General features: G+C 37.2%; 2 protein-coding genes and 1 long non-coding RNA gene across 4 annotated transcripts in view; 2 read left to right on the plus strand and 1 right to left on the minus strand.

The window, feature by feature from the left end:
• Window positions 1-19,047, plus strand: part of LOC107558150 (methionyl-tRNA synthetase 1) — a gene marked incomplete at its 3' end in the record, with an annotated part of 29,002 nt that extends 9,955 nt beyond the window's left edge. Inside the window, exons 5-21 of the mRNA XM_016241773.1 lie at window positions 693-768; window positions 839-1,011; window positions 1,302-1,411; window positions 1,492-1,608; window positions 4,633-4,836; window positions 5,919-6,120; window positions 6,817-6,891; window positions 7,359-7,529; window positions 8,135-8,230; window positions 9,214-9,331; window positions 10,437-10,650; window positions 11,907-12,038; window positions 12,647-12,751; window positions 16,464-16,659; window positions 16,818-16,889; window positions 17,548-17,574; window positions 18,916-19,047. Coding sequence (XP_016097259.1) covers window positions 693-768; window positions 839-1,011; window positions 1,302-1,411; window positions 1,492-1,608; window positions 4,633-4,836; window positions 5,919-6,120; window positions 6,817-6,891; window positions 7,359-7,529; window positions 8,135-8,230; window positions 9,214-9,331; window positions 10,437-10,650; window positions 11,907-12,038; window positions 12,647-12,751; window positions 16,464-16,659; window positions 16,818-16,889; window positions 17,548-17,574; window positions 18,916-19,047 — 2,220 coding nt within the window. The remainder of the gene's footprint in view (window positions 1-692; window positions 769-838; window positions 1,012-1,301; window positions 1,412-1,491; window positions 1,609-4,632; window positions 4,837-5,918; window positions 6,121-6,816; window positions 6,892-7,358; window positions 7,530-8,134; window positions 8,231-9,213; window positions 9,332-10,436; window positions 10,651-11,906; window positions 12,039-12,646; window positions 12,752-16,463; window positions 16,660-16,817; window positions 16,890-17,547; window positions 17,575-18,915) is intronic.
• Window positions 19,048-20,761: 1,714 nt separating this feature from the next.
• Window positions 20,762-23,359, minus strand: LOC107558165 (uncharacterized). Of its 2 annotated transcripts, XR_001605464.1 has the most exons (4): window positions 23,179-23,359; window positions 22,062-22,127; window positions 20,909-21,112; window positions 20,762-20,782 (listed from the first exon to the last, which is right to left on the minus strand). It is a non-coding gene; the product is annotated as an uncharacterized lncRNA (long non-coding RNA). The 2 variants fall into 2 exon arrangements; XR_001605463.1 differs by lacking the exon at window positions 20,762-20,782 and having other exon boundaries at window positions 20,836-21,112; window positions 23,179-23,351.
• Window positions 23,360-25,668: 2,309 nt separating this feature from the next.
• The window catches only part of LOC107558151 (methyl-CpG-binding domain protein 6-like), a 31,187-nt gene continuing 29,361 nt past the window's right edge, over window positions 25,669-27,494 (plus strand). The window contains exons 1-2 of the mRNA XM_016241775.1: window positions 25,669-26,042; window positions 26,743-26,900. The gene's annotated coding sequence lies outside the window, so the exon portion shown is untranslated. The remainder of the gene's footprint in view (window positions 26,043-26,742; window positions 26,901-27,494) is intronic.

A 27,494-nucleotide genomic window follows, 5' to 3' on the forward strand; every position in this document is an offset into this window, starting at 1 on the left:
CTATTTACACTAAGTGCAAATACCTATTAACACTATGTTAAAATAGCAGGATTTCTACTATCAAGTATACTACTTGTTGCAAATAGTGGCAATTATCTGCACTTCAGTATTGTAGTGCATTGTAAAACAGTATGCAATAATAACGTATTGAGTGTAAATGATCATTTAAATTATTACATGGATGCCACCTTATTGGTACAATAAAGTCCACCCTAACCCTACCCGAAACTTTATTTTCAACTTTTTGATTATTTCCTTAATTCTTATTGAAAATAAATGCCTTTTTACGATGTGATACGAGATTTGAAAAGGGAGGAAAAAAAGGTGGGATCGAACCCGGGTCGATCGCGTCAAAATGCCAATGACTCGCGCTTATCCATCTGCGCCACTGGAGCTGATGTTCTACAGCCACTTTTAACTCAATGTAAATAGACACTCCGTGCTTTTTGATTGACAGATGTCTCGTCCAATCAGCGGTGAGTAATCCCAAACCAATGGCGCCGTCTCAAACTATACCTACCTCTTCCGGTTTGTCTGATTTGTCGTTGTGTTTTCTGACTTGTTATAATGCTTTCTGAATTGTTATTTTGTTTTTTAGACTTGCATTTGCATTTGTTATTTTGTTTTCAGAATTGTGATTTGCTTTGCACTTCTCGGCCACCGTAGTGAAGCAACCACCTGATGTGTTTCAGGAGGCCGTGTCAGTTGCAGATGTCGTCCTGTGGGCGGCGCTGTTTCCTCTCCTGTCGGACTCTGGCTTTGATGCCGGTAAGAGCTCAAGCATCTGTTGATCTGCTCGAACTGCAGGACTCGTATCTGACGTGGTTTTCCTGTGCAGGTGAGCTGCGGTCTGTGCGCGGCTGGTTCCAGCAGGTCGGTGGTCTCGAGGCGTGTCAGACGGCCGCTCGCAGGGTCCTGCAGGGAAAAGGTGTTGAAGCCTTGAAGACTTTCCTCCAGAAACACCCGGCCACACAAACACAGCGCCGGGACAGTCCCACCAACGCCACTGAGGTGCACCGCAATCCCAGCATCATTTATATACCACTAAAGGATTTATTCATAGTTTGAATTTGCTTTCATTTTCTTCGTTTTAGTAATTTGTTTTGTGCTTTTGTAATTTGTATTCTTTTTTTTTTTTGCTTGCGAGACGTTCGTGAGATGTTCTTTATATGCTTGCGAGACATTTGTGAGACGTTCGTGAGATGTTCTTTATATGCTTGCGAGACGATTGCGAGACGTTCGTGAGTCGTTCAGATGATTGTCATGTACGCTGTTTAACTGTGTGACGTGTGGTTTGTCAGGCTGAAGACGGCGAGCATGTGATGACAGTGGAGGAGATTGAAGAGGCTGCTCAGATCTGGTCTGAAGGACTCAAAGCCTCTCCTGCAGTCACAGAGAGGAAACACCCAGTGTACGATTATACCCTCATCATTGCACATGTAAACCCTGTCAGCCGGGGTTCACTCAGTGACGTTATTGTGTGTTTCTCAGTCTCCCTCAGGAAGGAAAGAGAAACGTGCTGCTCACCAGCGCTCTGCCGTACGTCAACAACGTGCCGCACCTGGGAAACATCATCGGCTGTGTGCTCAGCGCCGACGTGTTCGCCAGGTAGCGCCGCTTTCGGATTCATCAGTCACTTATTTAACCCTCACAATGCATTCGGGTCCGTTATGCCCCGGAAGAGATATGTAAACATTTCTAAAGGAGAAAAAATTATTTCTTAATTTAAAAATGTTTGGTTCATTAAGTGTCAAAAATACGTTCTGTAGAATAATCTTTAAAGTTAAATTGGTGTCAAAAAATTTTTTGTGAAATATATTTGGCCGTTTCCCCATATCTCACACACTTTTGGGACTGAATTTTTGTTGATAAACGTTGATAATTATGAATATGACAAAACATTTGCAGTTTGAAAAAATTAGCTTTTTATGGTTTATGCAGGTGAAATTAATTTATCTAGTTTAAAAACATTTCAGAGTAATATTTATTTTGTTTTGAAGTTTGTTTGTTTTTTTTAGAAATAAATATGTAGGTTTTATAAATTTGGACTGTTTTTGAGTTATGCATTTGATCAAATTATTAATTAATTAAATTCCATTGATTCCAAAATGGTTAATACGGGTAATTTTTAGATTATATGTTTTTATAAATTTCATACAATGATATAATCAAATAAGATTTTTCATTATCAATATTGATATATATATACATCATATTCTCTTTCATCATATGTGTAATTTCAACAATTTCTCAATTAATTAAAAAGGGGTAAATGCAGTAATAACATGGTAACATTCCAAACTTAGAATGTTTACACATTTTCTCATTAATGAGAAGTTACTGATCAGATACAATATGGTTTTAGTTGAAAAAATTAAGCTATGACTGTTTAATAAAATAATAATTTTTACATGGGTCAAAGACGAAAAAGAGTTTAAGCGTTCGCCAGGTAGCGCCGCTTTCGGATTCATCAGTCACTTATTTAACCCTCACAATGCATTCGGGTCCGTTATGCCCCGGAAGAGATATGTAAACATTTCTAAAGGAGAAAAAATTATTTCTTAATTTAAAAATGTTTGGTTCATTAAGTGTCAAAAATACGTTCTGTAGAATAATCTTTAAAGTTAAATTGGTGTCAAAAAATTTTTTGTGAAATATATTTGGCCGTTTCCCCATATCTCACACACTTTTGGGACTGAATTTTTGTTGATAAACGTTGATAATTATGAATATGACAAAACATTTGCAGTTTGAAAAAATTAGCTTTTTATGGTTTATGCAGGTGAAATTAATTTATCTAGTTTAAAAACATTTCAGAATAATATTTATTTTGTTTGTTTGGTTTTTTTAGAAATAAATATGTAGGTTTTATAAATTTGGACTGTTTTTGAGTTATGCATTTGATCAAATTATTAATTAATTAAATTCCATTGATTCCAAAATGGTTAATACGGGTAATTTTTAGATTATATGTTTTTATAAATTTCATACAATGATATAATCAAATAACATTTTTCATTATCAATATTGATATATATATATACATCATATTCTTTTTCATCATATGTGTAATTTCAACAATTTCTCAATTAATTAAAAAGGGGTAAATGCAGTAATAACATGGTAACATTCCAAACTTAGAATGTTTACACATTTACTGATCAGATACAATATGGTTTTAGTTGAAAAAAATTAAGCTATGACTGTTTAATAAAATAATAATTTTTACATGGGTCAAAGACGAAAAAGAGTTTAAGTATAAAAACAATAAGTGCAATACTGCTTTAAATTGCTGTTGTTTTTCCCCCAAAAAATTTAAAAAGTTTTCTCTTTAATTTAATTGCAATTTTGTTTTTGATTTCAGAGCAAAAAAATTAATATTATACATTTTCCCCTGATTTACAGAAGACGCCCACTAAAATGTCATTCAGTGTAACAATCGTGTCAGGCATATTTACAACAAAAATAAATGTATGACATATTAAAAGACTAATTACTTTCACCCCAAATACTAATTAGTTGTAATTTTTAATTTTTTTAATGTGCAACTATACTAGATTTTGCCCATTTGATCAGAAATAATTTTTTACTCATTTAAAACACAATCAAATTTAATATGCTCACTTATTCTTTTATATATTTTAATATGTACACATCAGAATAAGCATGTTGTTTGAATTTCTACATAAATATTGTGTTACACTGAACTAGGGCTGCACAATTAATCAAATTACTAATCGCAGTTACAATTACGGATGCCACAATTACGTAATCGTTCAAAGCGGCAATTAATCGTTCAAAGTCCACTTATGTTATTCTGCACGCTTAAGATATGTTTTTTCTTTCTACATGTTATCTTAAGGGTTTTTCCATTGTTTTAGTTTTCGTGTAGCATTATAACACCATTCATATTTTTACTTTTTTATAATTTAAAGAAGAAACCAATCCGATGTATATTTAACATTTGAGGCTTAATACTATAGAAAAGCACCAAAGGTTTTCAGCTTGTTTACTTTCATGGATGCCACAATTACGTAATCGTTCAAAGTCCACTTATGTTATTCTGCGTGCTTAAGATGTTTTTTTCTTTCTACATATTATCTTACAGGTTTTTCCCATTATTTTTGTTTTAGTTTTAGTATAGCATTATAATACCATTCATATTTTAATTTATTTATAATTTAAAGAAGAAACCAATCCGATGTATATTTAACATTTGAGGCTTAATACTATAGAAAAGCACCAAAGGTTTTCAGCTTGTTTACTTTCATATAAAAATACTGCATGCAGTTGCATCAAACAATGATATAAACATCATTCAATGTAAATTGTGATAATCGTAATTAATAATCGCAATTACAATTTCAAGGGAGTAATCGACTATTATGATTTTTGTCATAATCGTGCAGCCCTAATGACAATGTATTCAAGGGAGTAATCGACAATTATGATTTTTGTCATAATCGTGCAGCCCTAATGACAATGTAACAATTTATTCTCCAAAAACGTATTTGAAACCTTAAAAGTAGATACTTTACTTACATTTAATGTGCTTTCTATGGACATAAAATCACTTTTGATGCGGACATCTCAACGTCTTTGACTCGCATATAAACGCTGCTTTCTCTGCAGATACGGTCGTTTGCGCGGCTGGAATCTGCTGTTCATCTGCGGTACGGATGAGTACGGGACGGCGACGGAGAACAAGGCCCGTGAGGAGGGTCTGACGCCGCAGGAGATCTGCGACAAATATCACGCCGTCCACGCCGACATCTACCAGTGGTTCCAGATCGACTTCGATTTCTTCGGTCGCACCACCACTGAACGGCAGACTGAGTAAGCACAGGCCTTACATTAAAGGGATAGTTCATCCAAGAATGAAAATGTGATGTTTATCTGCTCACCCCCGTAATTTGTGTTCTACTGAAGAAACAAAGTCACCTACATCTTGGATGCCCCGGGGGTAAGCAGATAAACATCACATTTTCATTCTTGGGTGAACTATCCCTTTAACATCAGTTTCAACGGATGCATTTTTAGTGCTTATTTATGTTTTGAAACTAAAAATAAAACCATAAAACGTTGCTTGAAATAAATTAAATGTTAACTGAAATGGGAGGGGGAGCGGGTGTTATTTATTCTTATTTCATTTCATGTATTAATTTAGTTTAACTTGATGTACCAAAAAACCTAAAGCTGAAATAAATAATAATAAAAACCGGACATAAAAAGACACGACAAACAATTACGTATTTGACGTTTTTTTAATTTTAAACTTATTTTTCTTTTGTTTCTCTCCTTTTTATGTTCTTTTATCTTAGCACCTCGATGATCTCGGGTTTATAAATAACGCTTTATAAATAAAATTTACTTTATGATGTATTTTTTTTACTTTTTCATTTATTTTATCATCTTAAAATTGTACAGCACTTTAATAGTCTGTGTTTTTTTTTTAAGTACTTTACAAATAAACTGCATTGAATTAAATTTTTATTTACTTTTTTTTCTTTTGTTACTTTTATGATATTTTGGTTATTTTGCACTGGTTTTTAAAGTTTAAATAAATCTTGAATTTAATTTAATATGCCAATATCTCATTGTCATCACAGCAGAAAAAGTTTTTATTTTTTTATTTATTTTTTTTTAACAAATGTCATATGCATGAATTGATTGTTGTTGTTTTGTTTTTTACTTTATTATATAAAAGGATTCAGTGAAAGCCAACTTCTGATGGCATACAGAATTAAGTGATTTTGGATGTTAAAGTATATATTCAAAATATTTTAACTCATAAACGAAGGCTGTGAAGCTGCATGTTTATTATGTAATTATTTACATTATTTTTCACTTCTCCAGTCTGGAGATTCGGGCTCAATATAATTAGGGCTAAACAGTGAATGATTGTCTGTGGTCCTCAGGATCGCTCAGGACATCTTCTGGCGTCTGCATGAGCGGGGTTTTCTGCTGGAGGACACGGTCGAGCAGCTGCGCTGTGAAAGCTGTCAGCGCTTTCTGGCCGATCGCTTCGTGGAGGGCGAGTGCCCTCACTGCCGTTACCCAGAAGCCCGCGGGGACCAGTGTGACAAATGCGGCCGTCTGATCAACGCTGTGGAGCTCAGGGTACGGTTCGAGACTGTCACGTCCCTCAGGGGCCGCTCACTGAACACAGACGTCTTGAGATGCATTTGGAGAAGCATGGAATTAGGGCTGGGCGATGTGGCAAAACTGCATTTTCAGACCGATTGTCGATTTTTAACTTGAAAATGTAACTACAACGTGATTCAAGTAACTTTTTCTTTATTAACCCTCTAGTTAAAGAAAGTTCTATTCCAAGTGCAGCACACATGAAGTTGTCAACATGATGTAAATGTTAATCAAATCACTTGTTAAATATCTTTGGAGAAAAGATGCATGAACTACAACTTCATCTTGTACAAACGTGTCTTATACATATGTGACTCTGGAGCACAAAACCAGTCTTAAAGGGTTAGTTCACCCAAAAATGAATATTAGCCCATGGGGTATATCTGTAGCAATAGCCAACAATACATTGTATGGGTCACAATTATACATTTTTCTTTTATGCCAAAAATCATTAGGATATTAAGATCATGTTCCATGAAGATATTTTGTGTATTTCCTACCGTAAACTTAATGTTTGATTAGTAATATGCATTGCTAAGAACTTCATTTGAACAACTTTAAAGATGATTTTCTCAATATTTAGATTTTTTTGCACCCTCAGATTCCAGATTTTCAAATAGTTGCATCTCAGCCAAATATTGTCCTATCCTAACAAATTTGTCTCTCCTGTAGAATCCGCAGTGTAAGGTGTGCAAGGAGACGCCGGTGATCCGCTCCTCTAAACACCTGTTTCTGAACCTGCCGAAGGTAATAAACACACCTGTATGATGTGAATGTTGATCTGTTGAGTGTGAGTGTGTGTGCGTGTGTGAGAGAGTGTGTGTGCGTGTGTGTGTGAGAGAGTGTGTGTGAGAGAGTGTGTGTGAGAGAGAGAGGGAGTGTGAGAGAGAGAGAGTGTGAGAGAGTGTGTGTGTGTGAGAGAGTGTGTGTGTGTGTGTGTGTGTGTGTGTGTGTGTGTCCCCACAAGGATAGTAAAACCTGAAATTTTTGACATTGTGGAGACTGGCCTGTGGTCCCCACGAGGGAAAACAATTATTAAAAATAGTAAATGATGTTTATCTGAAAGTGTAAGAATGCAAACAGGTTTTCTGTAAGAGCTAGGTTTAGGGTTAGGGGATAGAAAATATAATTTGGTCAGTATAAAAGTAATAGAAGTCTGTGGAAAGTCCCCACAATTCACAGAAACAAACGTGTGTGTGTGTGTGTGTGTGTAGCTGGAGGACGAGCTGGAGCAGTGGCTCGATAAATCGACAGGCTCCGGCGACTGGACGGCAAACGCGCGGCACATCACGCACTCATGGCTCCGCGACGGCCTTAAACCGCGCTGCATCACGCGTGACCTGCGGTGGGGAACACCTGTGCCACACGAGGACTACAAGGAGAAGGTACGAGCGCACAGTCCTCAGATACAGTGCTGGATGATTAGAACACAGTCATCAGATCATAAGGAGTCATCTCCTCATTTCACAAAGCGTTTTAGCGCTAAAACTAAATCCTAAATCTGTGAAACGTTAGGAGCAGTGAAGAGGACTCCTAAGCCACAAACAGCTTCTGAGGCAACTCCAGATTTTCCTTTGATTATATCCTTGTTTTCATTAACAATTTGGTAAAGAAGTAACATCTGTGCTTGTTTGCGTGTCTTACGATCATGTATTAATGTAGCAATCAACACTTTTATTTTTTAACTTCTATTTGAATATGGCAACATAATGTTGCGCTCTACAATATTTCTATGAACAAATCTATCAGCCAATCACTGTGTGCATAGTTAATAAGCATGCTGACATCATCCATAGCAGCGAGGTCAGCCCCCTTAAATGTAAACTGATATGTCCTACTGACACACTACAGCAAAAGATAGAAATCCCTGACTTTTAACCATTGTTTAGCTGCTGGAAATAGTAGTGTTCTAATCATTTTACATCTAATCACTGTATAGGATGTTATTTCACTAATATGTGTTAAATTAACCGTCTGTCTGTCTGTGCAGGTGTTCTACGTGTGGTTCGACGCTCCTATTGGCTACCTCTCCATCACCGCAAACTACACCGACCAATGGGAGAAGTGGTGGAAGAATCCTCAGCAGGTGCTGGCCAATAACATTTCAGAATTAACCTCCTGAATTTGATGCAAATCTTATATATATATATCATATATCTTCAGACATGGTTATGGTTGTTTGGGACAGGGTTATTATAATTAACTAAAACTGAAAATGAAACAAATTAAAACCCATTAAAAAAAATGTATGTTAACTAAAATAAAATAATTGTTTTAATTTAGCTTGATGTTCTGAAATGACTAGAATTGAAAATGAAATAAAACTGAATAGAAGCTATATAGATCAAAATGTGTAAAACAATATATAGAACAAAATTACTAAAACTTTAACAAAAACTATATTAGTATCTCGATGCTAAAATGAAACCAACATGAAATAAATATTAATAAATCTATATATATATACATATGCAAAACAATAACTACTATAAATGACAAAAATACACAACAAAACTTCCAAATTAAAATGAAAAGAGAACAAAAACTGAATTAAAAATATTAATACAAATATAGCAGTTTCTCAATGATACAAAAATAATACTAGCATCATGTTTATTTTAAGACTTGTTTTGAAGAACTTAAATTTTTCTGCGTATGTTTAAGATGATGTACACTGAAAAAAAGGCTTAGGATTTATTTTTTAATTCATTAACAATTTTGCTTCAGAAATTGCTATTACAAATGAGGACAGTGGAAGCAATTAAAATCTGAATTAAATAATCAATTAAAAGAAAACGGATGGAGTAGAGCAAGCGAGTGTTAGAGGCCTTTTTTGCTTTTGTTAATTGTGTAATTAACAAATAGATAGAATACAAAAAGAATTGAGAAGCTAGTGTTAGTTTCTTTTTAAAAGAAAACAAGCAGTTAGTAAATAAATAGAGTGCAAGTCTAAAAAAGGCAAGTTTTTTTTTTTTTAAGAATAGAATTAGAATAGAGAGTGCTAGAGGGAGTGTCTTTGTCAAACCCTGAATCCTTCGCTGAGATGTAATGCTCCGGTGTGTCCTGCAGGTGGAGCTCTATAACTTCATGGCGAAGGACAACGTTCCCTTCCACAGTGTAGTGTTCCCTTGCTCACTTCTCGGAGCTCAAGACAACTACACACTAGTGAATCACCTCATCGCCACGGGTGAGACCCCAACACAACACAACACAACACACAGATCAGATCATTCACAGAACATGAAACCGTACAGATGATTGCAGTCTAATTTAATCTAGTATGCATGCATATACCACTGCATATTAAATATGTGACCCTGGAGCACAAAACCAGTCTTAAGAGTCAATTTTTCAAAATTGAGATGTATACATCACCTGAAAGCTGAATAAATAAGCTTTCCATTGATGTGTGGTTTGTTAGGATCGGACAATATTTGAAAATCTGGAATCTGAGGGTGCAAAAAAATCTAAATATTGAGAAAATCATCTTTAAAGTTGTTCAAATGAAGTTCTTAGCAATGCATATTACTAATCAAACATTAAGTTTTGATATATTTACGGTAGGAGATTTACAAAATATCTTCATGGAACATGATCTTTACTTAATATCCTAATGATTTTTGGCATAAAAGAGAAATCTATAATTGTGACCCATACAATGTATTGTTGGCTATTGCTACAAATATCCCCCAGCGACTTAACACTGCTTTTGTGCTCCAGGGACACATTTAGTTTATATATATAGTCTAGTAAATTAACGTTTTTGAAAGCAGTCTCTTCTGCTCATCAAGGCTGCATTTATTTGATCAGAAATACAGTAAAAATAGTGAAATATTATTATGATTTAAAATAGCTGTTTTCTATGTGAATCTCTGTTAAACTGTAATGTATTTCTGTGATGCGCAGCTGTATTTTCAGCATCATTCCTCCAGTCTTCAGTGTCACATGATCTTCAGAAATCAGTATAATATGCTGATCTGCTGCTCGAGAAACATTTCTGATTATTATCAATGTTGAACACAGTCGTGCTGCACAATATTGTTGAGGAGACTGTGATGCATTTTACTTTTCAGGATTCACAGATGAACAGAAAGTTCAAAAGAACAGCATTTATTTGAGATAGAAATCTTTTGTAACATTATAAATGTCTTCACTGTCACTTCTGATCAATTTAATGCAGCCTTGATGAATAGAAGTATCGTACTAACCCCAAACATCTGAACAGCAGAGTAAAAACATTCTAATATTTAATAATAATAATAATTGTTGTTTGTTTGTTTTCATGTGTCCAGAATACTTGAATTACGAGGACACGAAGTTCTCCAAGAGTCGCGGCGTCGGTGTGTTCGGTGACATGGCTAAAGACACCGGGATCCCGTCGGACGTCTGGCGCTTCTATCTTCTGTATCTGCGGCCGGAAGGACAGGACTCTGCTTTCTCCTGGAGCGACATGGCTCTCAAAAACAACTCGGAGCTCCTCAACAACCTCGGCAACTTCATCAACAGGTTTGTGCTGCTGGAGTGTGAGAATTATTATAATACACTAAACACACACACACACACACAAAACAAAACACACACGCACATGCACGCACACACACACATACACATACACACACACAAAAACAAAACACACACACACACATACACATACACACACACAAAAACAAAACACACACACACACAAGAAAAACACACACACAAAAACAAAACACACACACACACAAAAACAAAACACACACACAAGAAAAACACACACACAAAAACAAAACACACTCACAAGAAAAACACACACACACAAGAAAACAAAACACAAAACTTGATGTACTGAAATTGAAACCAAAATAGAAATGAATAAAAACTATACAGGCATACATAAAAAAAAAATGACGTGACAAAATTATTAAAACTTTAAAGTTAGAACAAAAATGGAAAATATATATATATATATAATAGTATCAGTGATACTAAAATGACACTGACATTAAGTAAAAATGTGCAAAATGTCTCCCTTTCCATCAGTTTTGTTTACTTTGGTTTTCTTTTTTTTATCATTGATGCTAATCTTCACATAATAAAATGCATTAATTAACTTAAACTAAAATATCTTCATAGAACTTGTTCTTGGGCAAAATGCACAAATGTGGCCCTGGAGCACAAAACCAGTCATAAGGGTCAATTTTTTTGAAACTGAGATTTATGCATCATCTGAAGCTGAATAAATAATCTTTCCATTGATGTATGGTTTGTTAGGATAGGACAATATTTGAAAATCTGGAATCTGAGGGTGCAAAAAAATCTAAATATTGAGAAAATCATCTTTAAAGTTGTTCAAATGAAGATCTTAGCAATGCATATTACTAATCAAACATTAAGTTTTGATATATTTACGGTAGGAAGTTTACTAAATATCTTCAAGGAACATGATCTTTACTTAATATCCTAATGATTTTTGGCATAAAAGAGAAATGTATAATTGTGACCCATACAATGTATTGTTGGCTATTGCTACAAATATCCCCCAGCGACTTAACACTGCTTTTGTGCTGCAGAGTCACGTATAATCAAGCTTCTGCATGCAATATAAATTAAATTAAACTATCGAGCATCTGTTCACAAATACTAAACACTATCTTCTTCTGTTTAAATCTGGTTTGCTTTTAGTTTGTGTTATAGTGCACATTATAACTGCACTCTTAGTTTCTTGAACTGATCTGAAGCACGTGTAGTTCTCATCAGAGCTGCTGCTGGTCTCTCCTCAGGGCCGGGATGTTCGTCAGTAAGTTCTTCGACGGCTGCGTTCCTGAGATGCTCCTGAATGAAGATGACAAGCGGCTCATCGCTCAGGTCCGCTGGGAGCTCAAGCAGTACATCCAGCTGCTGGATAAAGTCAGGTCAGTTACCCACAATTCTGCAGAAACACGCAGAGATCCACAGATGCAGGTCTCACTGTCATGTCAGTATGAGGGAATATTAAAGCTCTGATTTCCAGCCTGGAATGACGTTTGTCTGGCTTTGCTCAGCTCTATAATATTTCAGCAGGCAGTAATTCCTCCATAAATCAGAGTTACCAGGAAATATCAGGTCATGGGTGGTTCACAAACTCAGAATAGCACAGAAAATCAGTGCTTAAACCGAGACACTACAGTATAAGCAGTGTTTCTCCTCTGGTCAGTTTAGAGATTTGAAGCTATGACTTTCAGGAGGTGTTTTTTCCTTCAGAATAGTGGAAAGAAAACTTCTAGAAGTCTGTTAAATTAAAACAAAAAAAGTCAACATTTGAAATTTATATATATATACACACACATATGTAAATTTGTTGCCTTACCACAAACAACTGGAAGTGTCTCGGAAAGTCATTGTTAAACAAAAACAGTGAGAACCTTGATTATGAGATTACTGGAAGAAGCGTTTATTTCTGATGAGAATCTCTTCAAGCATGTTTCTGTCTTAATAATGCACGTGTAAAGAGGTTTTTTTTGTTTCTGGGCTGTTTGTTCAGGATCCGTGATGCTCTGAAGTGCATCCTGAATATCTCTCGTCACGGGAATCAGTACATCCAGGTTAACGAGCCCTGGAAGAAGATCAAAGGAGGAGACGGAGACAGGCAAGTCGTGTAACACGTGATCACGCCGTTTATAAAATCTGAATGGAACAATATTTCTAAACCGAGAAAAAAAAACATTATTGGAGATTATGAGCACAAAGTAATTCTCACTCTCTTATTTTGAATTTGTATTGTATGGAAGCTTGTTTCCACCACTGAATAACAAATACAAATTATAAATGCAATTTTTTTTATTAAATCTGTTGTGACTTTTCCCTCCAGAATTGCATGATATAAACTCACAACTGCATTTTACAAAGTCATAATAGGGAGATAAAAAGTTGCAATTACCTTTCTTTTTTTTCTCTCGTGTTGGAAACAGGCTTCCACAGTTTTGAGCTCCTGTCGCGTGTTAGCGCGTGTTTGCGTGATGTTAGCGTGTGTTTGTGATGTTAGCGTGTGAGATTTATGCATCATCTGAAGCTGAATAAATAATCTTTCCATTGATGTATGGTTTGTTAGGATAGGACAATATTTGAAAATCTGGAATCTGAGGGTGCAAAAAAATCTAAATATTGAGAAAATCATCTTTAAAGTTGTTCAAATGAAGATCTTAGCAATGCATATTACTAATCAAACATTAAGTTTTGATATATTTACGGTAGGAAGTTTACTAAATATCTTCAAGGAACATGATCTTTACTTAATATCCTAATGATTTTTGGCATAAAAGAGAAATGTATAATTGTGACCCATACAATGTATTGTTGGCTATTGCTACAAATATCCCCCAGCGACTCAACACTGCTTCTGTGCTGCAGAGTCACGTATAATCAAGCTTCTGCATGCAATATAAATTAAATTAAACTATCGAGCATCTGTTCACAAATACTAAACACTATCTTCTTCTGTTTAAATCTGGTTTGCTTTTAGTTTGTGTTATAGTGCACATTATAACTGCACTCTTAGTTTCTTGAACTGATCTGAAGCACGTGTAGTTCTCATCAGAGCTGCTGCTGGTCTCTCCTCAGGGCCGGGATGTTCGTCAGTAAGTTCTTCGACGGCTGCGTTCCTGAGATGCTCCTGAATGAAGATGACAAGCGGCTCATCGCTCAGGTCCGCTGGGAGCTCAAGCAGTACATCCAGCTGCTGGATAAAGTCAGGTCAGTTACCCACAATTCTGCAGAAACACGCAGAGATCCACAGATGCAGGTCTCACTGTCATGTCAGTATGAGGGAATATTAAAGCTCTGATTTCCAGCCTGGAATGACGTTTGTCTGGCTTTGCTCAGCTCTATAATATTTCAGCAGGCAGTAATTCCTCCATAAATCAGAGTTACCAGGAAATATCAGGTCATGGGTGGTTCACAAACTCAGAATAGCACAGAAAATCAGTGCTTAAACCGAGACACTACAGTATAAGCAGTGTTTCTCCTCTGGTCAGTTTAGAGATTTGAAGCTATGACTTTCAGGAGGTGTTTTTTCCTTCAGAATAGTGGAAAGAAAACTTCTAGAAGTCTGTTAAATTAAAACAAAAAAAGTCAACATTTGAAATTTATATATATATACACACACATATGTAAATTTGTTGCCTTACCACAAACAACTGGAAGTGTCTCGGAAAGTCATTGTTAAACAAAAACAGTGAGAACCTTGATTATGAGATTACTGGAAGAAGCGTTTATTTCTGATGAGAATCTCTTCAAGCATGTTTCTGTCTTAATAATGCACGTGTAAAGAGGTTTTTTTTGTTTCTGGGCTGTTTGTTCAGGATCCGTGATGCTCTGAAGTGCATCCTGAATATCTCTCGTCACGGGAATCAGTACATCCAGGTTAACGAGCCCTGGAAGAAGATCAAAGGAGGAGACGGAGACAGGCAAGTCGTGTAACACGTGATCACGCCGTTTATAAAATCTGAATGGAACAATATTTCTAAACCGAGAAAAAAAAACATTATTGGAGATTATGAGCACAAAGTAATTCTCACTCTCTTATTTTGAATTTGTATTGTATGGAAGCTTGTTTCCACCACTGAATAACAAATACAAATTATAAATGCAATTTTTTTTATTAAATCTGTTGTGACTTTTCCCTCCAGAATTGCATGATATAAACTCACAACTGCATTTTACAAAGTCATAATAGGGAGATAAAAAGTTGCAATTACCTTTCTTTTTTTTCTCTCGTGTTGGAAACAGGCTTCCACAGTTTTGAGCTCCTGTCGCGTGTTAGCGCGTGTTTGCGTGATGTTAGCGTGTGTTTGTGATGTTAGCGTGTGTGTGTGATGTTAATGTGTGTTTGTGTGATGTTTGCGTGATGTTAGCATGTGTTTGCGTGATGTTAGCATGTGTTTGCGTGATGTTAACGTGTGTTTGTGATGTTAGCGTGTGTGTGATGTTGGCGTGTGTGGGATGTTAACGTGTGTTTGTGTGATATTTGCGTGATGTTAGCATGTGTTTGCGTGATGTTAGTGTGTGTTTGCGGGATGTTAGCATCTGGCGTGTGTGTGATGTTAGCGTGTGTTTGCGTGATGTTTGCGTGATGTTAGCGTATGTTTGTGATGTTTGCGTGATGTTAGCGTGTGTTTGCGTGATGTTAGCATGTGTTTGTGTGATGTTAGCGCGTGTTTGCGTGATGTTAGCATGATGTTAGCGTGTGTTTGTGATGTTAGCGTGTGTGTGATGTTAATGTGTGTGTGTGTTTGTGATGTTAGCATGTGTTTGTGATGTTAGCGTGTTTGTGTGATGTTGGCGTGTGTGTGATGTTGGCGTGTGTGGGATGTTAACGTGTGTTTGTGTGATGTTTGCGTGATGTTAGCATGTGTTTGCGTGATGTTAGCGTGTGTTTGCGGGATGTTAGCGTGTGTTCGTGATGTTAGCGTGTGTGTGATGTTGGCGTGTGTGTGTGATGTTAACGTGTGTGGTGTGTGTGATGTTTGCGTGATGTTAGCATGTGTTTGCGTGATGTTAGCGTGTGTTTGTGTGATGTTAGCGTGTGATGTTAGCGTGTGTTTGTGTGATGTTAGCGTGTGATGTTAGCGTGTGTTTGTGTGATGTTAGCGTGTGATGTTAGCGTGTGTTTGTGTGATGTTAGCGTGTGATGTTAGCGTGTGTTTGTGTGATGTTAGCGTGTGATGTTAGCGTGTGTTTGTGTGATGTTAGCGTGTGATGTTAGCGTGTGTTTGTGTGATGTTAGCGTGTGATGTTAGCGTGTGTTTGTGTGATGTTAGCGTGTGATGTTAGCGTGTGTTTGTGTGATGTTAGCGTGTGTTTGTGATGTTAGCGTGTTTGTGTGATGTTGGCGTGTGTTTGTGTGATGTTGGCGTGATGTTAGCATATGTTTGCGTGATGTTAGCGTGTGTTTGCGTGATGTTAGCGTGTGTTTGTGATGTTAGCGTGTTTGTGTGATGTTGGCGTGTGTGTGATGTTGGCGTGTGTGTGATGTTAGCGTGTGTTTGTGTGATGTTTGCGTGATGTTAGCGTGTGTTTGCGTGATGTTAGCATGTGTTTGTGATGTTAGCGTGTTTGTGTGATGTTGGCGTGTGTGTGATGTTGGCGTGTGTGTGATGTTAGCGTGTGTTTGTGTGATGTTTGCGTGATGTTAGCGTGTGTTTGCGTGATGTTAGCATGTGTTTGTGTGATGTTAGCGTGTGTTTGTGATGTTATGTTAGCGTGTGTTTGCGTGGTGTTAGCGTGTGTTCGTGTGATGTTGGCGTGTGTTTGCGTGATGTTAGCGTGTGTTTGCCTGATGTTAGCGTGTGTTTGTGCCACAGGCAGCGGGCCGGGACAGTGACAGGCTTGTCGGTGAACGTGGCGTGTCTCCTGTCGGTCGTGCTGGAGCCGTACATGCCGTCTGTCAGTTACACCATCCGCCATCAGCTGCAGGCTCCGCCCACCTGCGTCAGCGCAATGCTGCAGAACACGGGAACCTTCATCTGCACTCTGCCCGCCGGACACTCCATCGGCACGGTACTAGCTCCATTAACTTAATACTAACATTTAATATTACTGGTTTAATATTAGGTGTCGTAAGGTGTGAGAAAAGCATTATTAAAAAGGAATATTAACAACCTGAACTTTTTGTTTGTTTTATTTGAATTATTACATATTTTTGACCTCTCCTGCAGGTCAGTCCTTTGTTCCAAAAGCTGGAGAACGAACAGATCGAGGTTCTGAGGAAGAGATTTGGAGGACAACAGGTTTGTAAAAGACATTCATCCATTATTAATCAGGGTTTTCAGGCAGAAACTACAAAATTGTGTTTTCTAGGTCAGACATGCTTATGGAAATGAACAAAGTCGTGAAAATTATTTTAAAAGTAAAAAAATAAAATCAATGATAATAATAAAAGGATAATATTATTAAATATTTATATACATTTTTATACAAGTAACAACATATACACACATACATATTTATTTATAAATATGTTGTTTTATCAGAAACTGCTGATCTTTATAGAATTATTTCTAAAAATGCTTTCAGTTTCTGAGAATTATTCTGAATGCTCCTTTTCAAAATGCAATCATTTATGTATTAGCGGTTTAATTTTTCTGCTTTGTTTCCCCTGGTACAACCTATTATTCATACAATCAATAAACACAAGGACGAAAATGTGTATATAACGTTACTTTATCAGTTCGAAATAGCTCTTTGTGAGCTTTATCTTTATAAAATGATTTGTAAAAATACTCGTGCATGACTGAAGAAGTTATGGAAGCCCACTGGACGAAAGATATAAGAAAGAGACATTATATCAGCAAACCTAATAGATCTGATGAAGATCAGCTTCAGGTTTCATGTTTTTTCTCTTGCGCTTGTTTGTCTGATTGTGTGATTTAATCTGCTCTTTCTCAGCCAGAAGAGGAGAGCGCTAAAGTGAAGGTAGATGTGCGTGTGACGCTCTGTGTGCTCGTAGCTTTGTGTCTCTGTTTTCACTAGAACTGACTGTGAAATCGATTCAGTGATGATGTCTATATTCAAAGAGCGGCAGCTCTGGATCAAAGCCCTCCGCTGTCAGTCACTCGCGCACAATCGGCCTCTGGCTGCTCTGAGCGAAAAACATCTGAAAGACGACAAACTGCATTTTAGATTGGTTTTAATGTGTATTTAAGAGCGATGATTTCACAGAGCTGCTCAATGCCTGCGTGTGCTAACATATTAATCACATGTGTGCGTTCGTGTGATCGCTCTCTATTAAATTTGATTACCAAATGTGTATTTTTATCAATAATGAAATTTTCATATAATTATTAAATTGCATTTTTAAAGATTAAAAAATAAATGCATGCATTTTTTGTTAGCAATTAAAATATCTAATGTAATTGGGTCAAAGACGAAAAAGGGTTTAAGCATAAAAACAGTAAGTGTAATACTGCTTTCAATTGTTGTTGTTTTTCCCTAAAAAATTACAACATTTTCTGTTTAATTTAATTGCAATTTTGTTTTTGTTTTTCCGAGCAAAAAATAAATATCATACATTTTCCCCCTGATTTACAGAAGTGAAATGTCATTCAGTGTAACAATCGTGTCAGGCATATTTACAACAAAAATCAATTTATGACATATTAACAGACTTAATTTCTTTCACCCCAAATACTAATTAGTTGTAATTATTTGTTATTATTATTATTATTATTATTTAGTAAGAATTTTTACTCATTTAAAACACAATCAAATGTAATATGCTCACTTATTCTTTTATACATTTTAATATGCACACGTCAGAATAAGCATGTTGTTAGAATTTTTACATAAATATTGTGTCACACTGAATGACAATGTAACATTATTTCAACCAAATGTAACATTTTATTCTCCAAAAACGTATTTGAAACCTTAAAAGTAGACACTTTACTTAAATGTAATGTGCTTTCTATGGACATATAATCACTTTTGTACATTTCTTTTGATGCGGACATCTTAACGTCTTTGACCCAATTACATTATAATTAAGATTTAAAAAATGCATGTGTTTTTGTTAATAGTTAGAATATTTTCTATAATTATTAAATTATATTTTCAAGATGCATGCACTAAATGCATGTTTTTTTTTTTTTAATGTACTTTTTATTAATAATTAAATTATGCCATATAATTGTTAAATTATGTTTCTAATTAAAACACATGAAAAACTAATTCATGTATCATTTTTGTGGCTTTAAATGATTTCCTTTTTCTTTTTTTTTCTGAAAGATGCACACATGATTTTTCTTCTATTTCTAGACTCGAGTTGAGACCAAACCCAGCGCTGGTGCGGCGCTGAACGCTTCGGTGAATGTAAACGCAGATCCAGAGAGAGCCAAACAGCTGACGGCTTTAGTGGCAGAACAAGTACGAACACACACACTCACACTCTATACAATGTATTGTTGGCTATTGCTACAAATATCCCCCAGCGACTTAACACTGCTTTTGTGCTGCAGGGACACATATGTCAAATAAATATACTGAAAAACTGTTTATACAGTTGTTCTTGGCTTTTCAGTGTAATATAATATACTAGTGGATGGTTCAAGCGTCCGTATGCTGCCTTTTTGTCCAAAACACTTATATAGTGGCTAATATATATATTTGCAAATAGGATTTCCCCTTTTCTTGCTGTAATGTTATTCTTATTTTTTTTTGTAATATCATTTGTTCAATTCTAACATTAATGTTACAATTTAACAAATGATATTACAAATAAATAGTAGTATTTGCCTTTCTTTTTTTTTTATCAATTAATCATTGCAGATTTTTTTCTTAAATTAGGCTTTATTTTCTTTAGGAAAAATCTAATTTTCGTATTTGCTTTTGATACTTTTTTGTATCGCCGTAATGCAAATCATAGTTTTAAATGTATTTGTAATGTAGTTTGTTCAATTGTTACATTTATACATCAATTTAGTATTTGCCTTTATGCTGATTTTAATGTTTTTAAAAAAAATTGCATTAGTCATTTTAATTTGCTTTAGAAAAATTCTAAATCTTAATTAAAATGGTTTCATGCAAAATATTAGTTTTTTATATTTTTATTGCTCGTTCTTCAATTGAGTTGTAATTTGTCAAATTGTAATATTCAAACATTGTAGTATTTGCCTTTATGCAGATTTTAATGTTTAAAAAAAATTGCACTTGTCATTTTTAACTTAATTCTGCTTCATTTTCTTTATGAAAAATCTTTTTTTTAATTGGTATATTTAATTGCTCATTCAATTTATTTGTCATTTGTTAAATCGTATTATTCATACGTTGTAGCATTTGCCTTTAAAATGCATCACGCTGATCTAAACAAATCTTCATTTATTTTCTTAACGAAAACCGATTTTCTTCTCCTGTGCTTTGTATTCGGGCCGAGTTTGCTCGAGTTTGGGCTCCACACTCTTTCTTTTCTACGTCTCAATCTGACTTTCTCTTGCTCTCTCGCGCTCAGCGAACCTCCTCTCTGTCCCTCGTGTCTTTGATCTCCCTCTAAACGTGCATTTCACGGTCAGCGCCAATCCCTTCGGCCCCTGGGCTCCTCCTGTCGCTCCTTCACCTCCTGGTGTTGACGAGTCTCTCGATGAGTGCCCGGCGCGTCCGCTGCACCTCCTCTCCCAGCCGCTCGATCTCACAGCAAACACTCAATGTTCAGTTACAGTCAGTTCATCATTGATTCAGTGACGTCATCGTCCAGTTCAGTTCAAATAGTACCCGTGCATTAGGGTTGGGTCTCGTTTTAATTAGATCGATTCTTCTCATCGCAGATTCGATTCCAATGTGGTTAAAAAAAATCAAGTCAAACATTTAGATATCAAGCATATTTATTCTGTGTCTCTTTTTGCAAAACATTAAATTGCTGCTGAATACCGTGAACAAAAATCAGCCGGCTACATAAAAACTGGATTAAGAGCTGCTTGTGTGCAAAATAGAGCTGTTGTAGTTCGCTCACAATTCTGAAGAAAAAATATTAGACAACTAAACAAAATCTCATGGAATTTATGAATGGAATGATTCAATGACTCACTCGAGATTTACTCGCTTCATTACTGGATGATTCAGTGTTTTTGAACGAATCTCTTGAATGAATGATTCAAAGACAAATACATTTTTAACAGCCCCTTTTCGCCACCTAAAAAAAAAAGAAGATGTGCACAAGAATTTAAATTAAAATTTTACAAGTATTCGATTCTGGAATTGGAATTGATTTTCGATTCCCAACCCTAGCGACCGTTGAGCGCCGTTCGACGTTACTGACCTCGGAGGAAGGCGGGGCTCTTGTGAGTTTGGCCCCGCCCGCGTCGGAGCCCAGTATATCCTGTAGGTCTTCATACCACGCCTCCAACTCTGCACCACACAGCGGCCCCACGCCGGGGGGGCACAGCCACTCCGCAGTCATCGCACCAATCAGTCGCTATCCACAGACACAACACGATATGCTCCCACACCAAGCACACCACACCTGATCGGGAAAAAAAAAACTAAGAAACTGTGCAAAAGAAGTAGAAAACAACCCCGTGTGCCTTGCTGCACGTCTAGTGGGAGCTTCAGTGCATCGATGCATCAGCGGAGCGAAGCTTCACCTGCGCCGGCGGGTTTGGGAATAGCTGATTTATCTGGGTGACCCGCTATTATACGCAACGTTAAGATTGACTGCTCGGCCACCAGGTGCAACAAGGACACATAGCGGCCAAACAGCGTTACTGCACAACAAAGCCAGCGCTTTGAAACAGTGCATGCATGAACTGAGAAAGTTTCTGTTTAGAATTGTATATATATGTGTGTGTGTGTGTATATATGTATATATATATGTGTGTGTATATATGTATGCGTGTTTATGTGTATTATGAGGACATATTTGTATAATAACATGGGTATGACGGGTATTACAATGAGAAGGTGATTTATGAGGACATTTTCAGTGTCCCCGTAATTTAAAAGGCTTCTAAATCATTCAGAATGAGTTTTTTTGAAACTCTAAAAATGCAGAAAGTCTCCTGTGAGGGGACATAAATGTGTATAATGACAAAGGTATGACAGGTATTACAAGGAGAAGGTGACTTTTCAGGACATTACCCCATGTCCCCACTTTTCAAAACGCTTATAAATCACACAGAATGGAGTGTATTGAAAATCTGAAATAGCAGAAAGTCTCCTGTGAGGGGTAGGTTTAGGGGTAGGGTTGGTGTAGGGCAATAGAATATACGGTCTGTACAGTATAAAAACCATTACGCCTATGGAGAGTCCCCATAAACCATAAAAACCAACATATGTGTGTGTATAATATATATATATATATATATATGTGTGTGTGTGTGTATAGGTTTAGTGCTGTTTTTTAACCATTTAGTTTAGTTATTAAATAAGTATTTAAATAAAAAAAAATAGATGAATGCTATAAAAATGCTCACCTCAAAAGTGTCTCTTGTCAATCAAGTTTGAATGTGAGCTGTTGGCGGTAAATTGTCCCAATGATTCTAGAGAAATAAAACATGGAAGAGCTCAAGCCACAGGTCATGGTTGCAAAACTATTTAAAAATCAAATTAATAATTCTCATACAAAACATTTCAGCCGAGAAACAAACATGAGCCAGAAAGCACAATGGAGAAAAACGGAGGAATGCTGGATCATTAAACATTTTTAAATGTTTCATAAAATGACCGATAGCGATTACTGATAGTTTAATCTAAAATTAGGTCATTGTATATTTTTTTTAATGTAAACAAAGGCGCACTGTGTGCTCGATGGCGCCCCCTGCGTGCGTCAGCGTGCGTCAGCGTGCGTCTGCGTGCGTCAAAACAACCCAACGACTCAATCTCAGCGTGTGAACACATTCAAGTTCAGGTAAAAAAAAGCGACAAACACGCTACTTTAGATGTCCGCGTGAGAATGAAAACAGCCCTAACATAAACACCTGAGGCACACCCGTGTTTTATAATTGTTTTTAACATAAATCATAACGCGGAGTGAAGCGATTTAACTAAAAAAAAAAGTTTTTCTATTATTAATTATCAATAAATCATTTAAAAACGTTGTGCTGTTTATTTGCCGTTGTCTAGCTGTACTCCAACCGCGACTAAAATGCAAATCGATTATTTTAAAACGTCTTCTTATGTCACTTAAATAGTTTAAATGAATGTTCGTTTATACAGCGCGGTAACTGCGTCCAGCTGGAGCGGCGCTTCATTAAACGGACAGCGAGCCAGTGACGTCATGGAATCAAAGTACAGGCGCGAGCAAACAAAGGCGCGCGAGGAAACAAAAACCGTTAAAAATCAAAATAAGTTTTGCCGCGGAACTGACAGCTGTCATCGCGTAGCAGCAAGTAACTCTAAAGTAAATACTATTTAAACAGGAACAAACAGCGCAACCGTGTTGCGTTATGATACAGAAAACGGACGGCAAAAAAGGGGAAAAAAATTCCTGTGACATTTGAGTTGAGCAGCTGTATTCCTAAAGGAAAGGCTTGACATACACCAGAAGGAAAAGTAGAACAGAACACAATAAAGAACAGAGATGACACTCACCCTTTTCTTTTTGTTGTTTCTTTTCCTCGGCTGTTTCGGATTCAGCGTCTGTGCGTGTTTTTGTAGAGGTTGTCGATAGCTCATGTTAACCATTGTTCAGCTGAAGTCACCGAGTGTGGGTTTCGGAAACTCCCGGGAACATTTATAGAGAGACTCCAACCGAACTCTGGGGGAGGATCTCACGGCGCAACCTAGTGGAGATTATGGGGAACTGACAGGAGATGGACGGTGGCGTGCACCAATCGCGCGAGGCGGTGGAAATTCTTCTGCTTGGAGACATCCAATCAGCAGCCGCGCTGGGCGGGAGGGGCGGGACTTGATGACTTTGCTGGTTGGGTTAGTGTGAGCAGCAGGAAGATGTGATGCAGTCATGAGACGGCCAGGACGAGTTTGGGGCGTGAGGGAGTCACATGAAAGGAATGATGCAATCGCTGGCAACCGGTTTCTAGTTGGAGATAACACTAGCAGAGCCCCAGCATGTTTTATTAAACAACCTTTCGTTAAAAAGAAAAAAGTGGCGAGCTACCTTATAAGGAGGATGTAGGAAAATGTTTCCATTTCTGCTTGCGTTCGCATATGCGATGCGTTTGTTTCCAAATGCATCCAGTTGAGCACTATACAATGAGGATATTCCAGAGGAGCACCTCACTCATTTCACTCCAGACAACATGCACAATCCGTATAAACCACACAGACACCGCATCAAACAATAAAACACGCGAATGGTTAAACTATATCACACACCTGATTACCAAAGCAGCCCATAAAGTGAGGTCGAAATGGTAAAGGTCAATAGATTAGTTTTTAAGACTCTTTAAACTGTCCATATAGTATTTCCCCCCTACCTACATAGGGCACTTAAACGTGTGAATGTTTCAAAACATTATGCAAGTTTTCAGTATGCTGTCATTTGGTTATCCAATTTAGTTACAGGTATTAAACATTCTAATTGCTTTTAAATGATATGCTTTATTGCGTTGACCTGTAAAATGTCCACGGAAACAATGTAACCGTCTTAAAGACATGTTTTCCCAACGTGGGTCCTATAGCCTAGACATGGGGAACTCCAAAGCGTGGATGTTTCAAAACAATATTCCAATTTTCAGAACGCTGGTTGTCCAAATGTAGCATGTGTACAACATTTTATTGCCATTTAAATTAAATATTTCCCATAGCGTGACCTGCAACTTGTCCAGGATTTCATCTGAACCTATAGAAACGCCCTAAAGACAGTATTTTCCCAACATGGAGATCACAGGGCACTCAAAACATGGATGTTTCAAAACAATATTCCAATTTTCAGAATTCTGTCAATGTTTATCCAAAGTAATTGTTTGAAAAAGAACACGTAGCACTGTTTTAATGGCTTCAGGTGTCGGAGAACCGCCCTGAATATGTTTCCCAACATGGGTCCTAAAGCCTAGATAGGGCGCTCGAAAGTGTAGACGTTTCAAAACGTGCAAACAGCTTTAATCTGAACCCATGGATCCACCCTAAAGAGAGTATTTCCCAACATGGGTAACCTAGACTGTCGTGATTAACTAAACCTCCACGCTTAACCAAACACTGCTCAGATTTCACTGTTCATCTTGTATGATAAATCCAAATAAAATGATGTGAATCAGTTTACAACACCACTGTTCAATTGCTTTAAATGATATATTTCATTAGGTACAGCATGGGCTGACCTCTAAACATGTCCGGGATTTAACATGAACCCTAAAGAAAAAGTAGCCTAATTACATGGATGTTAAATAAAATACTGCTCAGATTTCACCATTGGTCCCACTGTTTAATTGCTTTGAATTCGCTATGACACCAGGCTCTGTATTCTGAAACTCTTCCAAACACAAGTTGAGTAGTTAAGCTTGCATGGTGCAAAGCGTGCAGTGTATTGCCTAGCAACAGCGCAAGTGGGATGCGCGTGAGGTTAGCGAATAGAAAGCTGGAATACTGTTGCTACTAGCACGTCACGATCGCTTGGCTGTTGCTGTGTAGTCTCCTCGCTGCCTAACAGTTATTATCCCCTTCTATTGGCAGGTGGTGCTTTTATCCCCCAAAGTTGTGTTTACCCGACATTCCTTTGAACAGGTTTAACTCTCAACAACTCCCAAATATCGCGCGTTTGCAGATTAAGTACATCTAACGAGCGGATTTAATTTGAATGGCAGTTTGAAGTGCGGGAGCGGGAAAAACCGTTAACGTCGTTTTTTCCTTAAATAATCAAAACACGGCCGATCGATATTTTATGCGCGTTTTATGTTATACAGATCATAAATAAATAACTAGATAACTATAAATCGTGACTGTTGAGGAACTACGTTTATATCGTTTGAAGTGTATTGACATCGACGAGAGCCGGCTTCTCAAACGCCTGAATGAAAACCCTCTCTGTAGTGACGTAACACACGACAGATTTATTACACAACTAGTGTTATTCTAAAACAATGCGGAACAGTGCGCAGTTCTCGCGCTCCTCCTAGTGGGATTGTGTGGAATTGTACGGAATTCCCGACCCGACAGGCGGCAGCTACTGCGCATGCGCGGACGAAAACTCCATGTTTTTTTTTTTTTGGCACGGGATCCTAAGGAAAAATAGGAACTTGGAGACGGAGATCAACTAAAAGCGTCCTCGCTTTGACTTAAGCAGCCCCTCGCTCGCATACGCGCTCAGAAAAGACGTTGAATGAAGCGATCGCACGCTCCGCGGCCGAGCAGGACTCACGCGAAATTGGACAACAATGCACGGGGCGCAATAAAACCTAGCGTTATTGCTCTTTGTTTTTAAGCAGGACGGCTCGGATGAAGTGGCTAAACGCCACACGGCGTTCATAACAGCTCCAGGAAACTTCGTAAACACAGAGGTACGTAGCCCGCGAGCTAAAGAAAGCTAGCAGCGCGAACTGCTTGGTTATAATCGCGGTGTTATTACGTGTCCAGTAAGCTTGCAATACAGATAGCATGTTTAAGACCGGGCCAGCTAGCCGTCAACACGCGACGTTTGTTTATTCTTCGGGACGTTCGGTGTTTAAAAGCACCAGCGCGATACTCAATGAAGTACATACCTATTTTCGTTTCGTAGTCAAGTCCAAGTTTCCCCCGAAACTTTGCGTAACGTTACTTTTATTCGTGGTGGTTTGTTTACTCTTTAGCGTTAGCCGCGTTGTGCCAGAATAAAAACCGTTAAAATGAAATGGTTTAGGCGGTGACATCATCCCGATTACTTAAATTTGAATTTTTGCGTTGGCGCGCTGGGTGTTCGTTTCAACTGTCACTTTTCACTCTACTGTCTGTCAACCATGTGTCAAGAGATGTAACGGTACACTGATTAAAAAAAAAGTAACGTACCGGGGTTTGGACTTGTACGCTACTAGTATTATGGTATTTAGTGCCTGAGACCATTGTACATGAATATGATGATGAAATAGTACCTTCTGGATCAATATAGTAGAAATTGCTATCTTTGTTTTCCATATTTGTATTGAAAATAGTTATAAACCGTTTATATTCTTTACTCGGACTATGTCGATGTCGTCTGAAATATCTTTTTCTTTACTTTTTCAGATTGTCAGCTTCTGGAGAGTTTCGCAGGAGCATCCCAGTCCGTTTGAGAGGATTGTGTGTCGAGATATATTTGTTGTGTATCGTTAATGCTGCGTAAATGTCCTCCAAAGAGTGTATTTCACGATTGGTGCTGACCAAGGCTGTGTGAAAATGAAAAGGTACTGTATGAAGTTGCAGAAGGCCGTAACATCGTACATACTGCAGTCTTGGAGTGACAAATGCATTTAATAAATGTAAAGAATACGCATTAACCCATTGTGCATTTGAACCCATTTTACCTAGTTAAGTGTTAGCTTTTTTTTTTCAAACAAAACTGAAATGTACACACTCCACTGATTTTATGTAAATATAGTTGTCACTACATGATCTGTTCTTTATGGATGCATACTGAATCCAGAATAGTCACAGATTAAACGCTCAGAAGTGGAGTGACAACTGTATTCAGATGCAGTGTGGACATATTTTCCAACTGGAAATAGGTGTGACGTGCAAGTCAAATCTGGTTTGAAACGGAATGTGGTTCATCAAATGTAGTTTGAAACTGAATCTGGTTCATCAGATGTGGTTTGAAACTTAATCTGGTTCATCAGATGTGGTTTGAAACTGAATCTGGTTCATCAGATGTGGTTTGAAACTGAATCTGGTTCATCAGATGTGGTTTGAAACTGAATCTGGTTCATCAGATGTGGTTTGAAACTGACTGGTTCATCAAATGTAGTTATAAACTGTATCTGGTTCATCAGATGTGGTTT

Source organism: Sinocyclocheilus grahami, unplaced genomic scaffold (genome assembly GCF_001515645.1).
Source record: "Sinocyclocheilus grahami isolate Dianchi unplaced genomic scaffold, SAMN03320097.WGS_v1.1 scaffold633.1, whole genome shotgun sequence".
NCBI lineage: Eukaryota > Metazoa > Chordata > Actinopteri > Cypriniformes > Cyprinidae > Sinocyclocheilus > Sinocyclocheilus grahami.